The sequence below is a fragment of the Rhopilema esculentum genome, chromosome 11, assembly GCF_057945365.1.
Source record: "Rhopilema esculentum isolate cy_ngs chromosome 11, ASM5794536v1, whole genome shotgun sequence".
Classification (NCBI taxonomy): Eukaryota; Metazoa; Cnidaria; class Scyphozoa; order Rhizostomeae; family Rhizostomatidae; genus Rhopilema; species Rhopilema esculentum.
The window spans coordinates 9,469,457-9,492,542 of record NC_142825.1 but is presented as its reverse complement, the minus strand read 5'-3'; the positions used below and the strand labels follow the sequence as shown (position 1 = coordinate 9,492,542).

General features: G+C 35.9%; 1 protein-coding gene across 4 annotated transcripts; it reads left to right on the top strand.

Moving 5' to 3' along the window:
• The first annotated feature begins 74 nt into the window (after window positions 1-74).
• On the top strand, window positions 75-22,565 carry LOC135694044 (uncharacterized). Of its 4 annotated transcripts, none has more exons than XM_065212689.2 (13): window positions 75-1,184; window positions 4,314-4,402; window positions 4,960-5,121; window positions 6,816-7,032; window positions 7,316-7,455; window positions 7,850-8,060; window positions 8,424-8,595; window positions 9,137-9,366; window positions 11,317-11,863; window positions 12,496-12,585; window positions 13,767-13,963; window positions 15,696-15,750; window positions 21,248-22,565. In XM_065212689.2, coding segments are annotated over exons 2-13 (2,085 nt in total). In that variant the 5' UTR covers window positions 75-1,184; window positions 4,314-4,339; the 3' UTR covers window positions 21,249-22,565. The 4 variants fall into 4 exon arrangements, with proteins under 4 accessions (XP_065068761.2, XP_088967732.1, XP_065068760.2 ...); XM_089111606.1 differs by lacking the exon at window positions 21,248-22,565 and adding an exon at window positions 19,604-20,357; XM_065212688.2 differs by lacking the exon at window positions 21,248-22,565 and adding an exon at window positions 17,164-18,228.
• Window positions 22,566-23,086: the final 521 nt, after the last annotated feature.

The window sequence follows — 23,086 nt, the reverse complement described above, 5'->3', positions numbered from 1 at the left end:
AGATAAAGATGATAAGAAGATAAATTAAGTAATCTTTGAATAATTTTGTTACTACTGACTACCAAAATGGGGCAGGGGGCAATGCCCCCAATAATTTGCGAAATTGGAGTTTGAAGATCTTATAAGCGCAGCTTGATCTGACAGTATTTCGTAAGGCAGGTAAAGAAAAAGCTATATTTCTATCCATGCCCCCCAATCCAGTTTAGCCGTCTACGGGCCTGGGGTGTCGCACCCCTCACACCCCTGGTTACCAGAGCCGCAAAAATTAAAAAATATCATTATTTTTTAATATTATTTCTTTATTTTTGCGGCTCTGGTACCCAGGGTAAACCCTGGTAAATCCGTCCCTGTATGTGTGTTTAGGTCTTTGATCATTAGGGCCACTCATGGACCACCCTTGGACGCGAGGATTGCGGGACATATACCAGATTGGAGGCCTGCAGCACTTTTGCCAGGTCACTTTTTGTCTTGTCTTGTACTAAGTGTTGCAGATTAGTTTCATTTACGCAAGAACGAGTGTTTCGATGCAGTTTGTATCTGCTAGAAGAGGGGAACACATGCTGTCAACACAGCTATGGTTTTAAGAACATTTTCGGAATTGTTGAAGGAGAAGACCCCGTTGACCTTCACTACCCACCTCTGCTACCCATAAACATCGCGGAGCATTGAGAAAAGTGGGGAGTCTCAGAAAATTGGGGAGTCTAAGAAAAGTGGGCTCCAAGCCCGCTTCTCCGTGGTGTCTGCATGGTACCCGGATTGAAGTGTAAAAAGTTTCTTCATTGTTATTTTTGCTTTTCAGTGTTAACTGCTTATTTTCACTAACAATGCACAAAGAAGTTCCCACGAGAGTCATACCCATTGTCCGCAAAAGTTCTTCAAATCCACCCTACTCTGACTTCCCTCGTCGCTTGATTGCATGCTCATTGTGAGTAATCTGGCATCTCTTCTACATTACTCCTCTAGAAAACAGCATTTGAATACAAATGTAATGTAATTTTGAATGCCAAATTTCGATAGCTGTTTACAGCCTTGGGAGAAGACAAACACTTTAGGTCTTTGGAAAGTCAACTTTGCAAAGCATTCTTGAAAAATGGCGCCGTGATTCCGAATTTCGATGAGTTCGAAGAATGGCCTAAATCAATAATTTCTTAATGAGTAGAGCATGTTACTCGTAAGAGTATGAGGTAAGCAACATGGATTTTAAAGGTGTTTGCTAATTGTTACTCTTTTCTGTAGAATGCTGACAAGAAAGGGTGCAGGAGATTTGGAGAATTCATAACACATCGAAATAAACCATTTTTAAACAGTATCATGCGTTCCCCTGAAAGAAAACATCAATTCACCTCGCATTGTTCGCGATTGTCCTTATATTAATGAAGCCTTTTTTATTTTACACGTGTCTCATTGGGTGATTTCACGTGTTGACAGACACTCTGTTTCCTACAGTTTGCTTGCATTTTACTTGACTAGTTACTTGACTAGGCTAAAAATTTGAATATAAACCATGTTAGCCAAGAAAGTTGCATGAATTACTGCAATAAAAAAGGCCCAATACTTAAAGTTTTATGGTCAAAATTGTCAATCAGATAATTAATTTTTACTCACTTTCTTATAAAACGCTATCTTAGATAGGCTGAAGCAAAAATCATATCCGAAGACTTTGTAGTGTTACAAGTAAATTCAGCATTGCAATAAATCAGGTGAAAAACGAACATCTGCATCAGTAATCGAACTGAATCCAACATCTTTGACGGGGGGTATCTCACAGAGCAATGCTGTTAGGCAATATATCCCTTTCTTCTGTTAAACTCCCGATCATATGAGCATATGAAACCTTATTCTGCAGAAAATGTATGGATTCATTCTAAGAGCACATGGGGAACTTGGATTAATATCATCCTATTTTGCAGGGAAGACATAAACAAGAAGGTGCTCAAAAATGTATTTTCAAAATGACAATGACGTCAATGCTTGAATTGTAAATTGTACCACGAGTGATGAAAGTTCTTTCTACTTTTGTTACAGATATTTGTTTGTTAAAAGTCTTTAGAATGTTTTGATATAACCAAGCTCAAATGACTTATGAATATATATATATATATATAAGTCTTCCGGAAGGGATCGCAGATGAACCAAAATGTCAACTGTTTACCGTTTTCTTGCATTAACTTTCTTTTACTTTCGCGGCTTTTCAACATTTACCGACAAATAACCACCCAAAACCATCATACAAATCATTCAGGAAAAAATGTTCCAGCTGGAAACACTGCATGTATTCTAAGTGAAATTGCAGATTTTGCTGTTAAAAAACGTTTTTGCCGTGGCCAACCTAAGAAATCTTTGCGTAATTAATTTTTTTTTAAGTTTTGCTGATTTTATGGTTGACGCGCGAAAATAAACAAACATATTTACGAAATAACTTCCGATACTATAAAGTTGCCAAGTAGTTAATTATAGGGTTATTTCAAGATGTGAACGATGTTAAAACTGAAAACCAGGGAGAACCTTTTCAAGTTGTGTGCTTAGCTTACTCGCTAATTAGAGCTAACCAATAGCGGGCAATACATCTTTATTAAAAACATTAAAAAGCAGTGCCTAAATTTTAACGTAAAAATAATCTGCGTTATTGCTATCCATAATATTGCCAGCGCTCTAATCAATCCTGGGAAGAATATCAAGATTGTGTATTTTCATCATATCAAGGGTGGCGGCTACTTTCTGGGGAAAAATTCAACTTAAATTTCCCCTAATCGCAGAAATCATAATTTTTCAGAAATTCGAAAAAGCTATTCCATTTTTTTGGTCTTCGAAACCCTGCGCGTTGGCGATATAATTCGGCCAATCATTTTCTTTAATTTCCATGGCCATTAAAATGGTTTCGTCGCAAATTGTTTTTTGAAACATAGCTAGTTTCATTTCAAAATGCTTCAGGCAAAAGGTAAGCTTCATTTTATCTATGTATGCAAAATTGTTATTGAACCCAGTTGTGTTTACTGTGTTTATTACAAGCAATGAAAACTTCATCATGAAAGTAAAACAATTAACATCTTTGTATTTTTCGCAATGCAGTTATCGTTTGTTTGATAAACAATAACTACCTGATAGACAATTCTTAGGCCTACGCAATGTCAACTCATGCATTTCACCTTTATTTCGCCAATTCTAAGCATCACTTTTGAACGTTTTGTTCAAATAGGTACTTTAATTGATAAATAAAGCAAAACTAAATTTGCCATGGCAAAATATGAGGAAGGAGGGAATTTCAGCAAAAAAAGCAGCATGTTAATTTTGAAATTGTACATTTTGATGTTAGTGATGAAGTAATCATACTCTTAACACGAATCACTAAATTCTATTTCTTTTAACTAGGAAATTTTTTAAACAATTAAATCTAGAAAAGTAAATCCAGTTAAAATTGGGGCCCGCGCAATTTTATAACAGTATTTCAGGAAAATATAGATGCGCGGATGTATCGAGAAACAATGGCGGGAATCGCTTAGCAATACTTTTTCATACAGCGTTTTTTGTATGATTCATTGCAACTGAAAGAAAGGTTTTATAACAGTTTGAAAGGTATTTGAATGAAAAATTGATAAACCAATGTCTTGTCTGATTTTATCAACCGTTAATTGTCACAAAAATTTGTATGCAACTTTTCGTAAACCAGTGTTATTGATTGCTAACACAAAAATTGTCAATAATTAAGAAAATATATCTTTTTCAGGAATCAAATTTTAAAAATATTAATGTTTTTATGTACACAGACAGATAAGTTGTTTTTTTATCAAATATATAAAAAATCGGGTGATAAATTTGTTCTTTTTGATTGAGGGAACGATTAGGAAACTTTGCAACTCATCTTTGCAAAGATGTCCTAGCATCGTGGTGAAAACCAAAGAAATGGCTCTTCTTTAAAATGAATTATGCGTGAATGTGTTACGATATCTTTTTAGTTGAACGCGATTTTAAGCTTAAAAGTAAATAAAAAATCGCAACCTTCATAATGATTTTGAAATTAAGTGATCAATCAGTGATTATTGAATTACAATCAATAATTAAAAAGCTACCTTTTCAATTGAATATCAATTCTTTCCCTTGATAGCAAGTCGTTGCAATGAGAACGTAAAGAGAAGATAAAGAAAACGGAATTTTCAATCAAAAACCAACCTTAAAAATCTTCCTTTGTTCCAAAACCTTTAGGCTGGAAATACATCATACATGAAAAAATATTTTTACTACAAATTTTGCCCGTTTAGTTTTTTATTGTGGATTTTTCAATGTCGCTAAGTAATTTGTTTTATTTTCATCCACAGATTCAAGCTTTATTTGCGAAACATCCATGTTCACTGTCCCTGAATGGGAAAAACCGTTGGTGTCATTTCACGAAGCATTTCCTCCAATGGTTCGTTTTATATCTTCATATGATCACAGGCCTGAGCTATCATGCTGCAAAGGAAGCTTTATATAGCATAACATTACATCACCAAACACAAAAAAGTATCATAACAAAAGATAACATACCATAATGTAAAATTTTGCAACGTAACGTAACAAAATATGATGAAAGCAGTGCAGCATAACATAAACAAACATAGCATAACATAAGATAACAAAGCATAGAAAAGGATAACATAGCAAAGTATAACATAACAAAATATAACATAACAAAATGCAATTTAACATAACATCACATCACATCACATCACATAAAGTAACGGAATGTATTGTAAGCAATATAATGCACAGTAAAACAATGGTAGAAGCACTCCAGAGCATTTTCTTGTAATTGCTATATTTCTGTACGCAAATTGATGCAAACACCTTTATTGGTCATTACCAATGGTACAAACTGATGTCACGGCACAACAAGCTTAACTGCCTTAATGGGGCTAGGTTGAGCTTTGCTTTGCAATGAAAACAAATCTTGAATAGATAGATAACTTTGTATAATCATTCCAGCTAACTTCGAGGTGCCACGAAGATGCAATCAAGCTTCCATCCCTTGCATTAGCAGACACAAGACCTGTGGATAATTCGTGGTTTCAAAGTCAGCAGTGGTCACCTAATAAGGCTGTAAATCCAAGTCAGATATTCATGAAAAGACGAGCGACAAAGTCCAGGGTATTTTTAAAATTATCTTTTTTATACCCCTCTTCAATGATCTCTTTCATCAGTTTTTAAAAATTTTAAGTTACTTTGATCTCTATTCCGAGATCAGAAGGTAGAAGTGGATCACGTACCCTTACCACTTTTCAGAATCATGCTGTTAAGTACCCTTCAAAAAAAAGACCTGTCATTGGTTATCGGGATTAAAGTTGGCAGAATTATTCTAATCAACTGTCAATCCGGGTTAAATTGTTGTGAACAGGGTCTGCCAGAAATTATGAAAATGGTGCCCTACAATCATTGTGCTTAATCACAGGTCAAGGTGCCCTACAATCATTGTGCTTCATCACATTTTAAAAATTTCCCATTAAAGTGTTTTTGGATTGGATTTGATTATCGTGGATTTTGTAGAAAAACATGAGCATCAAATAACCACTGAAAAAAGATTGCACCAGACCAGGTAATATTAGTTTTAAAGGTCTAATGTGTTTGTGAGCTGAAATGTGTGTTTCCTGATATTGTAAATGCACATGTGAATTTCTTAAACGGGCGGTCTTCAATACGTATAAAGTAATGTATTGTACAAATTTTTGAACCAAACAGACAGGGCCCTAGCTATGGGGGCACGAGGGTGCGATGCCCCCATTGAAATAAATTTAGAATCAGGAGCTTTTAGTCGTATAGGGTTCATTTGTCGGCGAATTTTTTAAAACTGTTGGCAAAAATTGTTGACTCAACTACTCCGTAGCATTAAGGATCTGTGTCCCCTCTTGACCACAATAACTAGCGCCCAACCTGTAAACAGGCATAGAAAGCGTCCACCTTTAAACCTGCTCAAGTTTGCATCCAATTTAAATGTTCAGATTAGTATTCTAAGCTAGAGACGAGGAAGATTTTACAACAGGATAGACTTAAATCAATCGCATCTCTGATCACGAGCTATTCTGTTAGCTTGTTTTCCAAATGCCTTCAAATGACATTTCTCTCTTGTTCAAGCCAATTTTAATTTGATCTCTTACAACAGCATTTTCTAAAAAACATAATTTCAACATTCAGTTGATTATTTCGTCAAATGTTGACAATCTGCTTAAGGACAACTTTAAAATACCAATCAAAAATAACCTTTTGTTCTATCAAATGGAGATCGTGTTTCGATACTGCATGCTGTGCAAATACCTTCAGTTCTAAAATGGCTTTGAAAAAAACAAACATTTTACAACATAACTAAAACTTTTTGTCGGGTCAAGGACCAAAATCGCGCTTTTGATTAGTCTATTTCGACCCAGAACTATTTTCCTTTCACAGTTTCGTGTTTCTAGATTCCAACCACAAAATAAAGAAGCTAAAAAGTTGACTGGTCAAATAATCTTTTGTTTACAGTACTTCTTTAGTCCTAAAGTGTGAATATCGTAAAATGGGTGAAGTATTCGACCCATTGGAATCAAATATTAAGAATGCTCTTTAGAGAAGAATAACTTTAATGAACATAGCTAATACTGTACATTGACGACATATATCCATAAAAAGGGACATGGATAAAGTTAAGAGAAGTGTTGAAGAGACACACGTCTTCCCGGGTTTCTAACTTCTATTTCATCATCGAAGAAAGTCTGGAACATGCTATCTTTGTAATCTGGAAGATGAATCACGAGAATGAATGTTGAATAAAACAAATGTCTGACACTTTGATTAAATTTTTTTTGTTTCAGTTGCCACATGAACGAAACAGGTGCATAAGGAGGCTGCAATCAAATGTCTGTCATTACAGCTACAAACTCCCCAGCGACGTTTCTGTACCGATGGGCTGCTTCAATGGGGTCAGTGCTAGTTTGGAGTGGAACATGGTTAAAGACAAAGGATTTCAAAATACAGTAAAACGTGAGATGGAAACCGAACTGAGCTGCACTGAAAATCACTACCAAAGAGGTAGAACAAAATATTTTGCATATGCCTAAGAGACCTTTTTGGTGATACATAAATTCCAATTACAGTTCATAACAGGTCTCCTATGAAGCTGTAAAATGATATAATCTATTAAGTTTTCATGATTTTGAACAACGAAATGCCTCGTTGACATTTTTCTAGTGGTACGATTATAGTTTCAAACTAGGCAATCTGTTTTAATTTCTGAATGCAGAGTGGAACATGAACCAGCTCTTGCAAAAGCTTTCTTTCTTTTTATCAGCTAAGTTTTTATCTTCCAACTCAGCCCATTTGGAAACCATAAAAAAAGATTCGACAGCCCGAAAAGGAAACCTTATACATCAACCAGGAACATTTCCAAATCTACTTTTGCCGATTCTTCCTTGCACCCAAGGAGCAACTACCAGTGATATGAGTAGTCTTCAGGTAAACTAGCTTTTTTGCGGATTTTGAAAGTCTTAATCTTAAAATTTCTTATCTCAAAATGTTGCAATAGCATGAAATTATACATTATTTTAGCTTACTATCTAATTTATCACAGGTACTATTTTTATCAATTAACAATATTCAAATGCAGCTTAAAAGCGTGAAATCCTCATATCTAAAAAATAATTAACTGCTCACGATGACTTGGTGCAGTCTTCCTTTCGGTTCAATGGTGTCCTTTCGAACTTAGATGAATTTAGTTATCTTGATGATTATACTCTAGATTGGTTTTAGTAATTTAAAAATCTTAATCAACCCTTGGCAAGAAATTGCTTTACTCTCATATCCTTTAGTACTAACTTTGTAAAAGTTGCATGATTTCGCACAATTGCAGAAAACACCATGCTCTTTGAACCAATTGCATCAGCAAATGCAAGCCTCAATGGCTACGTGCAAATCAGCACTGCCGCATCCTTACGTTGATCACACAAACACACAGATACAACCGATTCCATTTGATATGACATTTGCGTCGTCCAACGCTTCTTCAGTATCTTGCGAGTCACCAGCCGTCTTCAAATACGTAAACCCATATGCAATTGCAGGTTGGTATGAATTGGCTTAGATGGAATTTGTATCTTGATAGTTTTTTTTTCTCCAAAATCCTAGACAAAGATTTTGAGACACATGACCAGACTTGAAGAGTTTTACAGAGCTTTAATTTTACAGTGAGAGCAAGCAAGCCTCAAGATTAATTTGTCACATAGCCAATCATATATATCCTGCATTTGTTTTACTATTCATGGTCTGGACTATTTCAACTCCAAGATTTAGCATTTCTAAAAAAAAGCTTTTGTTGGAATTAGAAAGGCGCTTTGCTAGGCAAAAGTAAACAGACTTTCATATTGGAATGGTTGCCTTACCAATCTAGCAAACATGAGTTAGTTATGCTTCCATTTTCTTTCAAGTTGCCCCACAACTGGAACAAGGAAATAATAGCATGAGCTGCAATCCAAAGATATATCAAGCACGGAAAACAGGAGAAATCTTAAAATGGTCAGTTTTTCAGAAGGGAAGAAGCAGAACAGAGACAGCAAAGAAAATCAAGAGACTAGGAAAGGTACAAAGATCAACAGACAGGTTAGTACGGCAAAATTGTACTTCAAAGTTAGACAAGTCTTTGAACCACGATTATGTGATTTGGAGCTGCACTGAAAAGCCATTGTTTCATTATTGTCTTATTAAGGATTGGACCAAATTTATTTCAAATAATACATTTTTGACCAAGCATGTGAATATGGGGAGGAGGGTTGTAGGGGGTGTAACATCCCTCCAATCTTTTGATTTCTTTTAATTAATCTGACGATTGAGAATCATTGTAAGATGAAAAAGGTAATTCCAATGCTTATTTTCAACGAAGAGTAATATTTCAAATGCTGATGCCGAATATTTTCTAAAGTAGAAAGGAATTGAACGGACTTTTGATTTCCATATGAAGTAGAAGGACAGTGAAGTATTTATTCAAACAATAGTTTATACACTTGAGCAGCCAGTGCAAAATACCGGCTCATGCCCCCCTAGAGGCATGAACATATTTCAGCATTGCTATGATGCATCTAAGCATTTGTCGAATTCTAACACAGAGTATAATAAGTTATTGAATGATTTTTGTCATTTGAAGGATACGTGAACGAGCAATACAAGAAAAGCTCAAGACATTGATTCAAATTCTTCCTTACGAAGTTTGCAAAGCCTCTCGGCCTTTAAGACAGACCATCCTTCAAAAAGCTGCAGAGTACATAGAAACCTTGGAAGAAGATATCAAAATCATGAAGCACAAGCTGTCTCTTTGTTCTACACAGGGGTCAATTGCCTCAAACGCTCAAAGTAGTTTCAATCGCACAGGAACCTGTGAGTTGTTTTATGGTTAATCACAGCAAATCGTTCAACTTTTTAAATTGAGATCACTGAAGATCATTTCGTTAAGTGGTATGCATTGCCGTGTAAACAGAGCTGTGCATATCATTGGGTAAATGACATCAGGCACTGCGAAGGGTTAAGAAAAGTGGGGGAGGCTAAAAAAGTGGAGGGGGGGGGGGTAAACCGAATAAAGTAGCTTGACTAGTAATTTATTGATAAATTCTTTGCGGGGAGGGGGTGGGGGGCTATAGCCTTTCTCCGAGGTGATGGGATATGCCTGTTGCAACCACTGGTCCACGCATTTTGCGTGTAGGCGAGGGTGTATTGTACCTAACCATAGGTTGCCGTTTTACACTGTCAAGGAGACTTCACATTTATCTAGTTTTATTTTTTATTTCATTTTTCATTTCATATAATCTTTTGGTAGTACAAAACTTGAAAATGGCTTTGAAAAAAGCAAACATTTAGTGAACTAAAGCTTTTCGTCTGACACTTTTCAGAGTTTAGAACGTCAGAACATAGATCGAAAACTCTACGCTAGGAAATATATATACCCAGTTGTGGATCGAAATAGACCATTCAGAAACACGAGCACATGACTGTTGAGGTTGATCAATCAGTGCCGCTTGCCTATTGCCATTTTCATTTCATGCATTTCATTTGATCTTTTAATCAATTACATTTTTTGAGAGCATTTCAATAACGCGTCAAATAATTTCTTTTGCTGACGACTGCGTGTTTTGGTGATGACATAAATGAAACCATCGTCATAGCGACTTATTGTATTATATGATTTTATTTAATGTTAGTTGTAATAATTGTGGAAAAACATCAAATCATACTAACATGAAGCAATTTCAAGGACTTTTTGAGGCAGTTGATTTAGTGCAAATATAACACGTACATTTTTTTTCATGGACCAAGTTTTAATCAGATTTTTGAATCCTTTAGAATATCGGGCTGTTTTCATTCTGAAAATTGCTACACCGTCAAGCTTAAGATGTTCTATGCTATGCTTATTGAGCAAGGGAGAAAATATAAACAATTTAAAAAGAACATTTCAAAGCGTTTACGAATTTTCCGGCATTGTAGGCGACAACTTACCAAAATTTTTCTCTTTTTTTAAAAAAATCTATGAAGATTCAGGGTGCGGCATGGTAAACATTTTTGACGATCGTTCATTAAGGTGTAGACTTTCCCAAGACATTCTTTTAAATCCGTAAGGCATTCGAACTACTGCGAAGGCATATCTGAACTATCATGTATCTACTTCGCAGTTTAGAAGCTTTCACGAATCCACAGTACATCCTAAAATATATTTTGGTTTTAACTTATCAGTTAATCGCACGTGTAATTCAAAATAAGGTTTCTTTGCGGTGAAATTATAAAAGTTTACGAATTTTCCCGGTATACCGACCAATGTAATCTTATTTTTGAGTCGAGAAAAGCAATCAGCAAAAACAACAGCGTGAGGCATGTTGAATAATTTCTCCGCTCCAAGACAAATTGGCATACTTTCATGATCCCCCATCATATTTGATGCCTCTACCTGGGTATCAAAGATCAACAAACAAGTTAGGGGAAATAGCCCCTCCTCAGCCCCCCTCCCCCCGGCTCTGACGTGCCTGACCATACATGATATTTCCAAAATTTTGACTCGTAAAGAGGCAACTATGCAATTATGGCACAGGAGCAAGCTTCCTTGTTGCGATTTTGGCGCCAACATATCTTCCATGAAAAAATTAAGATTTTATCCCCGTCGTTGCCATCAAGTAGACTAAAAATATCATTAAATCTACTTGAGGAATGAATCTTACCATTATACTTCATTCCTCAAGTAACATATTGTCAGGCTTTGGTAGTATTTGCTTGTTCATTAACCGTAAAAATTGGTTAGCTTTCATTCACCAAACCCTTTTGATCTGCATATGCTTTTTTCAGACTCTTTGGCGGAGGACAGCCTCGAAGAAAGTCTTGCAAGGAAATCTTTGCTTAGTGAGTCGATAAACACGCTAACTGGCCCATCTTCTCGAAGCGAAATTTCTGCTGAAAATACTAATTCTTTGCCGAAGTGTCAAACAACAAGTGCCGTCAACCAAATCGAGCTTCAAAGGGAGGGCAAAAGCGACTACAGCATAAGTACCCAAACATTTTCATGCATCGATACAAGCATAGCTAAATCTGGGCATAATCACAGATTTTCGCAAGTACTTCAAGGAAACATGGATTCGCGTCCGAATAATAAGACTTACGGCTTGCAGCAGAAACTAATTACTCACAATGAAAAGAAATCCTGCGGTTATTGCAATGACTATTGCAACAAATGCAATAAAGAATTGCCTCAAAAATACCCTTCTTCAGATGGGTTTGATTTAACAGCAACAAATGGAGGCACAGTCACCAATGCAGCTGACGAAATTGCCTATTTAAAAAGGCCAATGAATCCATTCATTCTATTTAGCAAAGACTATAGGTCTACAATTTCGCTGTAAGTTTCTTTTACGACTTACGAGTGTTAATGTATTAATAAAATCTTGATACAAATCATAAACCATCATTAGCAATTGAACTCATTGTTGAATGTACCGTCTCTGAGTTAAAACATGACAGTAGCTTCCGTTTATGCTTTCATTGGTATTGTTTTGAGTGGTGGTTATTCGCTTGCTACTTAGAGAGATTCAAAGCAATATTCTATAGAGTTCTACAGCGATGACGTCACAAAAATCTATTTTTTAGAATGTTTCAATTTGGATCTCATAACCTAAAAGAGCATCATGAAATACCTCTAAATGTGCAAAATCTGTCAAGTGTATTATGAAATGGCAAAGATATGGCCACATATGTATTGGCTCATTCTCCATGAAACCTCTGTATTTTGGTCTCTGTTCATAACTTTATGAACAGAGCCAAATAACAGTGGTTCGTTAGCAAACTTCAAATCTTTCATTAGCCATATCTCAACCGATTTTAGACATATCTGGCCAATTTTGCGTATTTGAAAGTAATTCATGGTGATCTTTTACGCTATGTGGTTAAAATTCAAAAATTCTAAAAATAGGTTCTTGATGACGTCACACTTAAGAACTCTATTCTAGCGAGACATTCATCTGTACATTCTAGGGCATATCCAGACTTGGACAATCGTACAATAAGCAAAATACTAGGGAAACAATGGACAATGCTGCCCATTGCACAAAAAGCAGCATACAGGTAGGAAGAGAAATTCATTTACGTCATAAAAGCCAATTTTAATAATTTTTGGAGTTCTGACCATATAACCTGGATGAACAACATAAAATACCTTCAAATGTGCAATATTATTCACTTATATTGCCACTTGAGCACCGATTTTTTGCCATCAAATCATTGCAGTATGTTCTTGAATCTTTACAGCTATAAACCAGGACAAGGCAACCCATTACACCTAACTATCATTAAGTTTCAAATCTATGATATATGATGCAAAAATTTAGAAACTTTAATAACTTGAAATATAAAGAATATTGAAATGTAGTGAAAATACATCACAACAAAGTGGATCCAACCAAATTCACAGCTTTTCATTGAGTTTAACAACTAATCAACCCGCAGAACTAGCCATTTAGCTAACTTAATCAATCTAATGTTTTTTATTTCTCTTAAGTATGATTCAAGATATATCGAAAGCGTGGCCCCTCTTGTTAAAAATTTCTAAGGTAAACGAAGAAACTCTGGCGAAACAAAATTGTACCATCGAACTAAATGAATAATCTTAACAGATAGCAAAGCAACTTGACTACGAAAATTCTGCATTGAAGTACCGTATTTATTCCGTTATAAGATGCGGTTATTGATATTTTTTGGCACATTTTGTTGCGGTTGATAATCAAGGCGGCTAACATTTTATCCAGGTCCTGGAAAGCTTTCCGGCTACCTGAAGCTAAGGGTGATAATGCGGAAGAGTAGGAAGAAATACTTCTAAGCATATTGCTGTTGGTTGAACTTCTGAGTTCTAACGTCTGTTATTTGGTTTAAATACACAATCAAGTTTCTATCAGTATTTGCATCCGTCTTTTCAAACCAAGTATCTCTGCATGATGTTGTGGGTGCGGCTTTTAATCGAGGACAGCTAACATTTTTTTAGAACCCTATTTAATGCGACTTATTATCGAAAGTGCCTTGTAAACAAGGGGGGATTATAAACAAGGGGGCTTATAAACAAGGGGGGCTTATAATCGAGCAACTACAGTAACAGTCTTTTCCGAAGCTATAGTTGAACAAGCTATCTAAGTTAGTCTTTTGAAAGGTTTTATTGCGTTGGTAAAGTTAAAAAAGCTATCATATGATTCTAGAGACAGAAATTCCATTGTTTTTCACGGCAAAATGGTTAAGTATATTTCATTCATCCCAAGAAAAATGTACAAACTTCAATTCCAAGCACTTAAGTCAAGATACCCAGAGTGGAACTTCTGTAGCTACAAAAATCGACCAAATTACGTGACAAAGGATCAAAAATGCAAACAAAAAGTCCGTAATCAAACGTTTGAGGCAACTGAATACAAAGAAGACAAGATTGAACCATTTACTGACATCAAGGAAAATCCACAAGGTACGTAAATTTTCCTTGCATTTCATTTCATTTCATTTTCAAAAATTTAAGCACGGTAGCCCATACAGAAATGCTGGTTTACAAGGGGCCATGTAGCATAAAATATATTTGCTTTTTTCATGCTTGTACTCTGAGGTCGGAAATAACCAACCCCTTCCCTGTCTAATTTTTCCGATATGTTTGAAGAACACTCTTTTTCATCGAAAGAGTCAAAATGTCCTCATTATTACTATCAACAATTATTTAGTTTAGTAAGTAAGTAAGTAAGTAAGTAAGTAAGTAAGTAAGTAAGTAAGTAAGTAAGTAAGTAAGTAAGTAAGTAAGTAAGTAAGTAAGTAAGTAAGTAAGTAAGTAAGTAAGTAAGTAAGTAAGTTAGTAAGTAAGTAAGTAACCGTTCTCCGCGATTTCCGTAACAGAATGCTACGCGAAGAATTCCCATTTTCCTCTAATTAGTGTCCAGCTTTCTATTGCTCACGGCTACGAAATGATGTTGACTCAACGTCATCAGCAAGTTAATTTTGCAAATTTTTATTTTGGCCGTGCCAAAAGAGAAGTTGGCACTGTTTCAAAGGAAGCTGTAGCACACAATCTAGTTATTGTGCACCCGTACAATGGAAGAAAAGCCTATTGTGGGAATTAAGGTTTTCTATTCGATAAAATTTTCAATTATTGACAAAGCTCTTTGATACCGCTGAAAAAATCTCCATGAAGAATCCGGTACCGTGTTTTGCTAGATGTCATATTTTTAGGAGAGCGTTCCCAAAACCTAGGCGACCCGTGATTCATTGATGCAATCCAAAAATCTCCTCGACGTGTATGACACGAGGTTAACCGGATTATCCGAAGCAGTCAACATCGTGACAGATTGCCTTTAATCTGCGAAGGTCATCATGAATTGGCTCAAATGATCATGGATCATTGCAAATAGCTGTAAATCGGCATGCCGTAAAAGCTCTAATAAGTCCCCCCCCCCCCCCCCCCCCACCACTCGATTAAGCCCTCTCTCCATCAAGCCCTATTACCATGCTAAAATTTTTAATAAGCCCCCCTCTCTATTAAGACCCCCTCTTGAGTCTCTTATGTCAAACAAAGAAAACATGCACATCAAGTGGTTCTCTTGATGGCTGTGACGACGATAAGATTATGTGTATTAAATACGGCCCGTGGAAAGGTTTTATTGTGCGCCTTAGAAGTCAAGAGGATACTAATGTTGTTCTTTCAAAGAAATTCGATGGCTTTGTGGTCATAAAAAAATAGGCATAAAATATCGCGAAACATTTTAGTGCATTTTTCAAAGATGGTTCTTTAGTCTAATAATGCTATCAATTCGAACCCCCCCCCCCTCACTTTGAATTTCTTGGCGCCGCCCCGGCACCCTCAATGACAATCTCAGAGAGAGTAATTTCTCACCGAGACCCTATATTCTGATAATTTTTCTTTATGAACATCTTCATAGAAAAGCCCAATCCTTTCTTGCTGCCGCTCTTTACTGAGCTCATATTACGTACCAGACATCTTCTCCGTACATAGCCATTGGGCCCATATGTTTTCATCATGCTGCCAAATAATAGCGACGGATGATGCATCTATTTAGGATTTGAAGCCCCCTTGTCTCCGCTTCCAGGGTCTTTGCCTTTCCTGGATTGCATTGCCTTAAAAATGAAGCTCTGAAACTAAGAACAACTATAAATTCAACCTTTTGCATGATTTTATTTCAAATTTCCTTCTGTAGAAACGTCGGAAGAAACTCTGGCCAAAAAGAATCACGGAGATGCAATGAAACAATGGTTTGTTACCCTTGGTTTTTTATCCTGTTAGCAATTTTCAACAATTTTCATATGCTTATTATCAACAATACACAACAACAAATAAAAAGTACACGAAAAAACTAGATACAAGCCTAAAAATATTTAGCATTTCAAACTTTCAATTTCAAGGATTTTCCGCTTGCGTTTCTGGCTCTACGCATAAAACACGCCTTGCTTCCACATTTTTACACTGAACTTTTTTGCCGTGACTGTTACACGACCAGAACTAGAATCGTTGTAGCAAAGAATGACATAGATATGGCGTAATTTTCGACAATTAATGAAGGTTGATACATGATATTACGGAAAATAGGAAAAATTCATCGCGAATTTACAGGGGGCGGATTCTATAAGGAAATGAGTTCACAGTGAACTTCTACCTAAAAAAATTAATGACCAACTGTTTATTTAAAAGTAAGAGTAAGAGTTTAAAGGGCTTATTCTAAGTAGGTCAGAAGGTATCCTGTGTACCAGAGCCACATAAATTCGAGAGCGGAAATAGAAGGTAGGATTGTAAAAGCGGAGAAGCGGAGAAGTGGAGAAGCGTCTTTCCTTCTTCTCAGCTAGACGCTCCTCCGCTTCTCTGTTTGGCATTCTATTTACGCGAATTTCTGTGGCTCTGGTACCCAGTAGTCAAAAGAAGAGAACAAAAAAATTAAGCAAAAAGTTGCTAGCTGCAGTCACAAAAACAGAAAACCTAGCTCTATTTTGATAAAACTATAAGAAGCATTGATCTAAAGCCCCCGCCTTTCCATAAAGGTTACAAACTTGCAAAATCTGTATGACGCAGTCTGAAACTGATTCAAGTTGAAACACAAGAGCGAAACCTGCTAGCATCTAGTGTTGGTGTAAACCCCCTTATTAAAATTAAGAGAGGTTCTAGGAGTACTCAGCCTCCCTTCCCCCTTCAAAAGCCAGTAGATGTTTTGTTGGGCAAATTAACCCTTTATTGTGCTGCTGATTCTCCACGCAAGAACAATTTTTATTAACCTTTAAAAGTCGATGATTTGTTTAACTGTTTTCAGGCACAAAACAGATAATCTTGAACAGAAATGTAAGAATTCAAGGTGTGGCCGTGGGTGTGGTCTTGGGTGCGGTTTTAAGACATTTCCTGCAGCACAGCCCCCTTCCTAACTTTTTAGGACGGCACTCCTATTCATTGCTACATGTAAACCCGAATTGAAATGCTCTTGAAGTGGTTAGATCGGTGACCATCGAGTAGAACTTCAAATTGTAGAGATCATACGCTCGAGAGATTTTGGTTTTCCATAAAAACAAGCTATTTTTCTGGGAAATTCGAGGACATTCTCCCTAGCTCTCAATTTGGTACAGCCCTTGTAGAACAGTTTTTGTTTCTTAAAAAGGCATTGTAAGTGCATCTTCAAATTTCAGGTCTTCGTGGCTGCATGGTGGACCATATTTCTCCTGCTCTTTTTCTAAAAAATGACAACTCAGTGTATTTAGCTTAGTTTCTGTATCTTAGTGTATTTATACTCTTCTATCGATAGTACCGGTATCTGTTTTTTCAAAAGATTTTACAATGGTATGCAGCCAATTCATTAAAACATGTCAAAAACGCTCCATGAGGAGAACAGTGAGGGTGGAGGTTGGAGTTGGAGCAATAGTTGCACCTAGAACAACGCTGTAATCACTATGCCTGACTATACTGTGTGAGATCAAAATCCATGGAAAACGTCCCTGCAAAGCTAACTGTACCACATGCAAACATCCCTTCAACTTAATATCAACAAAAGATATCGCTCATTTTCTCAAGATTCTACCACTTAATTCCAAATATAGATGCAAATCTCTCAGGGGCTGTGTTTTATTTCTCATAACAAAGATTCGAAATCCACAGCTGCTGGATCTTATGGTAACAAATCTTCACTCCCTAAAAGTGTGAAAGATATTTAACAGAAAATCTCTTTATGATATGTTTACTAAATTTTAATAAATGTACTTAAATAACTTCCACTGGTTTACTTTGCATCAAATCATTCAATGGGAAGTGCAGTTTTGTTCAAGTTATTAGTCTTTAGCAATTTCTTCAATAAAATAAAATAAAATTGTTTTTCGATTATATAACAGACTATGCGAATAATACTGAACTGTGCCAAAGATTATGCGAAATACTAGTTTTGGACCATGTCGTTTAGGCTGACAGGCCTTGCACATCATGTTTTTTCTGTTTTGTTTTTACACAAAACCATACCATCCACCTTTTTATTTCCATCTCTTTTTGTAACACTCTTTGACATTCCAGCGCTTCTGTTGTTTTCCTTATTTTTCCCAACAGTTCATGATAAATGTATTCATACATTCTGCATCCTGACTGATCACAACATTATCTTATCCTACTAGTTGTTTGCTTATGAACTACTTATCATATTACTTTCTTGACAAAACTATTGTTTGCAAATGAATGCAGAAGCAAAAGCGGGGTCTCACTTTGCATCATTCTATCGGTGACCCTTCAAGCACCGTTTCATCTTAACAAAATGGCAAACCCGAGATTAATTGGCTCATGAAACAGGAGCCAAGGCCAAATTTCATTGATTTTATAGTGAAAGAGCGTTTGCTTTCGCTGCAGTAGCTCCAGATGGATTCTTTATTTCCCACATTAAGAACTATTCTATTAGAAGCTTTCAGATTACATCATCAAATTCAGAAACTATAGAAAGTGAAGTTACAGCGCCTTATCATTACAGAGACACTAGAATATTAGCGCAATCAAAGGTAGAGGCAATCTAAGAAATGTACATAATTTATAAAATGATTACGTATTATTCATAGAAATTGTAGGTACCATTTTTGCATGTTATTAACTGTTATAATTTATATAGCACAGCTTGCTGTTGTCAATGTTTGATATCGTTTTAGTCCAAGGTTTGCGTTTAATTAAGAGGATATGGTGACTAATTTCGATAAAAATATTCTTAGTCGTTTGTGAGACTAGCTGTGCATCCGTGATAAAAGCAGTTTGTTTTATAAAAGTCTTTCTTTGTTAGGTATGGCTTCTAGCAATGTTCTTTAATTTCACCAAGAAGCATTTTAAATACCATCAAAGTACTATTTGATAATTTAATTAGCTTAACAGAGGCTGCTTGCGGGTCTAATTCATGATACCGCAACACAGAAACCGTTTTTCCTTGAAACAGGCTAATTTGTTTTCCAACTAAATCAAGCTAATTTGGTTTTCTTACTTGTTGGGGAGACAAACCAGCATTTGTCAAAAGTTCCGTCAGAAGACTTCCAAAATTGTACATCATATGCGCAGTTGCTTCTATAGAAATTAAGCCAGTCTTGAATAAAAAGATAACGAAAATTTAGAGAAAAGGGTGTCATCAGAAGGGTAACAATGAAATTCTGTTGTAAATATGCAACTATGATATAAGTTATGATATAGTTTTGATAAAATGTTGTGAAGCACATTGATATTTAAATGTAAACTAACGCCTTTTACGTTGTTTTGAGCCAGAAATTTTTTCTTAAAATCTTTCACAATTTTCTAAGCCTTTTGCAGGTCCTGGCTGACAGATTTTTTTATTTAATGAGCTAGAACAGGACCAAAAGTACCTGACATTGTGTTTTGAATGTAAACTAAAGTTTTTCAGGTTGTCTTGAGCAAAAAAAAATTGAAAAAGTTTATCCATGCGCCTGCCCTCATGATGCGCTTTCTCATAGGTTCAGGCAAAGGGAAAGGATGATAGCCCAAAACAATAGGAGGTTCGACTCCAACAACAACCTATTACTATTTAACGCGCTGGATGTTAAGTATAGCGTTTGTGCTCTAAATTAAAAAGAAACTCAAAGCATTTCCGTTTCTTTTCAGTGCAAAACTGCATGCGATCACTGGAGTAAAAATTTCCATCACAAGCTAACGGGCTCCTACAATCACAACAGTTTACCGGCGTATTGCATCAAAAAGTATTTCATCAAATGACAAATGTATTTCATTCTTGTCAAGCATCGTTTCACTAATTGCTTTGCTAAATAAATTTCTCACTTCATCGTTTCCGGAATCTATTATCTTACTACTTCTATATAGTATTTCATATTAAAATTCCTCACCGCAATACTAATTACATAAATATAGGACAACAAATAATGAGCAAGGAAATGATTGCAAGTAGATTATAAGAATTCTGGTGATATTTTTTGAGGGGCACTCTTGCAAATAACGTACGAAATGTTCTCTAGAACGAAAGGATTTCTGGAGATATTCATAAGACAATAGGATTTTCACAAAAGGTGTGAGACATCTTTTTGGAGTGATTTGTCTCTTGATATTATCAAGCCTTCAGTCAATCAATAATCACGCTCATTGATTGGCCAGTTTTTGATTGACAGCAGAGTATCTGCCAATCGCCTTTAAGAGAATTCTCAAGGGATGACGTCACAAGAATCTATCTTTATGATTTTTTAGTTCTTATCCCACAACCCAAAAGAGCATTATTAAAATACCTCTAAATACACAAAATTGTCAAAGGTATTAAGAAATATGGCAGCATGAGGCGTAGGCTCTTGTATCATTACACCATCACTATAATTTGGTCTCCATGAACTTTATGAACAGAGCCAAAATAACAGCAAGATAAACTAAGATATGACTTTTTCTCATTTTATCTTGAAAACAGTAATCCGCTAGCCAACTTCAAATCTTTTATTGGCCATATCTTACCCTTGTGCAGTCGTTAAAAGCTTCTTCAACAAGTCGTTAAGTTGCTTTACATTTATCTAGCACTAATCTTGTTAGCATATTTTTGTTAGCCTGCACGCAGACTTGACTGGTTTTTCCAGAGACCAAATTTGTTGATTGGAAAATCTAAACCCTAAATTTTCCATTCAACTAAACTCATCTCTGAGAAAGCCAAACGAGTCTGCGCGCAGGCTAATTTTTGTTCCACAATATCGACTGTCCGCTTTCTTGCTATGACATATCAATGAGTTGCTTCCCAACACGCCACTGACCTACACCAGGGAGTTTTCGTCTCTACACTATGACCTTTATCCGCTAACATAAGTTGTATATACGCCTATATGTGTTTACGTTACTACCTTATATGACATAGTGTCCTTGGCCTTTGTCCTTTGTACGATCTTATCACGTGTAGGTATTGTTTCCTGTAACGAGGCTGACCTGTGACTTTGGACACTTGCTTCTATTCTTCTCTAATTACACGCGAGGAAATATCTTCAGTACCTAAGCTTTGCCACAAGAGAAGGATCACAAATCTGGTGTGACAACGAAAAGGAAGCTAACTATAATGATTAGCATTATGAAAAGAAAATTGCTTGAAAGAAAGTTCAAGAAGTTGAAAATTATGAATGCAATGTATGCAAAAGAATGCATGGATGTTGGCTTTAATTTCTTTTTTATGGCATTCCTGTGTGAATATATTTTCCTTACAAAAATTTGTGACACGTTTTTTTCCGTCCAACGTACTTTTTGACGTACACTAATTCTCTTCATAAGACACTCGCTAAAGGCAAGAAGACAGAAATTTCTTGGAGTCCTTCAAATTGACTGGCTGGTTGACACAAAGTCTTTTACACCGAGGAAAAAATATACAGTTTCTTCTAAGTACAGCATTTGAACGAAGGGGGATATGTTGACAGAAATGTGACGGGTATCCTGAGATGTTGTAGTTTTCTTGGCCTAGATGGCGTGTATGTGTATATTACATAATCAGTAAGCGTATCATTTACAGCAGAAAATATAAATATTCAACAAAGTAACAAGATGATAGCATATTGGGCTTGAAATGTTTAGGCGTTGATATTGTGTTTTTATCAAATATACTCGCCTCAAAACCATATCGCTGTGAATGTGGCAACCAACTTAAACATCTTGCGTCATCTTCACACAATACCCAAAACAAATGATTTAAAATAGTTAACTGTTTTGCATTAGGTCCTGAAGTTTGAGTTCACTTGTACCTACAGTAGTTCTGTCGTTCTGTTGCTATTTTTTTATTTTTCAATTTTTGCTGGTATTTATTTCTTGAGTTTTGTTGAATTCTATCTTATATTAAAAACGTGTATGTCCTGTCAGTCAACCGTTCAGTGTTAACAATAGGCTCTGGAGCGCGTGTATGTTCGAGAAAACAATGCGAATCAGCCTTTCACTACCGATTGGATAAGTAACAATAAGTTCATTGTGTATTCCAACCAATGGGAAATGGCCAGTGAAATGCGTCGGAGCATAGTGCCTTCAAGAGGTAGTGGTCAAAGAGTAGTAGTTGATAGCGAACATATTGGTCAAACTCCGAGCATACCATCAATGCATTAAATTCATCACCTGGAAACTGTGAACCTGTCGATAAGCAGCAAAATGAATGTCTTTTTTCTGTGGAAACATGATGTGCAACAAAACGACCAGTCTCTACTTCTAGATTATGAGGCTCAACCTTGAAAGACATCGTCTTATGTCAAGATCTGTACCACTTACATTAAGCAACTCTTTAAAGGCAATCTGTCACGACGTTGATTGATTATAAGAACAAAGGGATTTTTATTGTTTCCAGTCCCCTTTAATTTATCGCATTGTAAAAAATATGGCGGAGCGCTGGAATTGTGTTTAGGCTATTGTTTCAGCTATTGTTCTCGTTAACCAATCCACAACGAGACAGATTGCCTTTAAACTTGTTTATACGATGGGCAACAACATCTACGAAGTGCTTATCCTTCATTCAAACAGCACCTTCAAAATGGATTGCTTAAAGTAATAATTAAAAAGTATTGTTGGGGGATGATACTTCAAATTCCATTGTTTTATCTGTCTTCTTGGCAGTATAAGACGGTGGGACCGTCATGTTTTCTAGGGCCTGATGTGTACACAGTGCTTTCTCCATAATCATCTTGTCACAGGAAATCTCCAATAGTTGATAACCAATAGTTAATTTTGTTACAATGCTGACAGGAAATGAGTAAAATGAGTAAAATGCTGGCAGAAAAAACATCTAAATGCAATTTCCAGCATTTAAAGATGTTAGAGATATTTGCTGAGACAGCCCTTTCTTGTATGATAATAAATTTGACTGAAAACAATTTGCATTTAAAGGCCAAATATCACTCGAAAGAGTTTTGTTGATAGTGATGAAAACAAGCTCTGCAACAAGTTGCTGGTAACATCATAAATTCTGTTCCTTATTTTTTTGTCTCCTGCTTGTCTTCCAAAACATACTTTTTCATTGCATGTTTTGAGATTTCGAATAGCAAAAACCTTGAACCCTAAAATTTTTTTCATAAGTTTTTTCAAAAACTTTCAGTGGCACAAGGTCGATAAACGAAACACACTGATGATTCGAGGCTC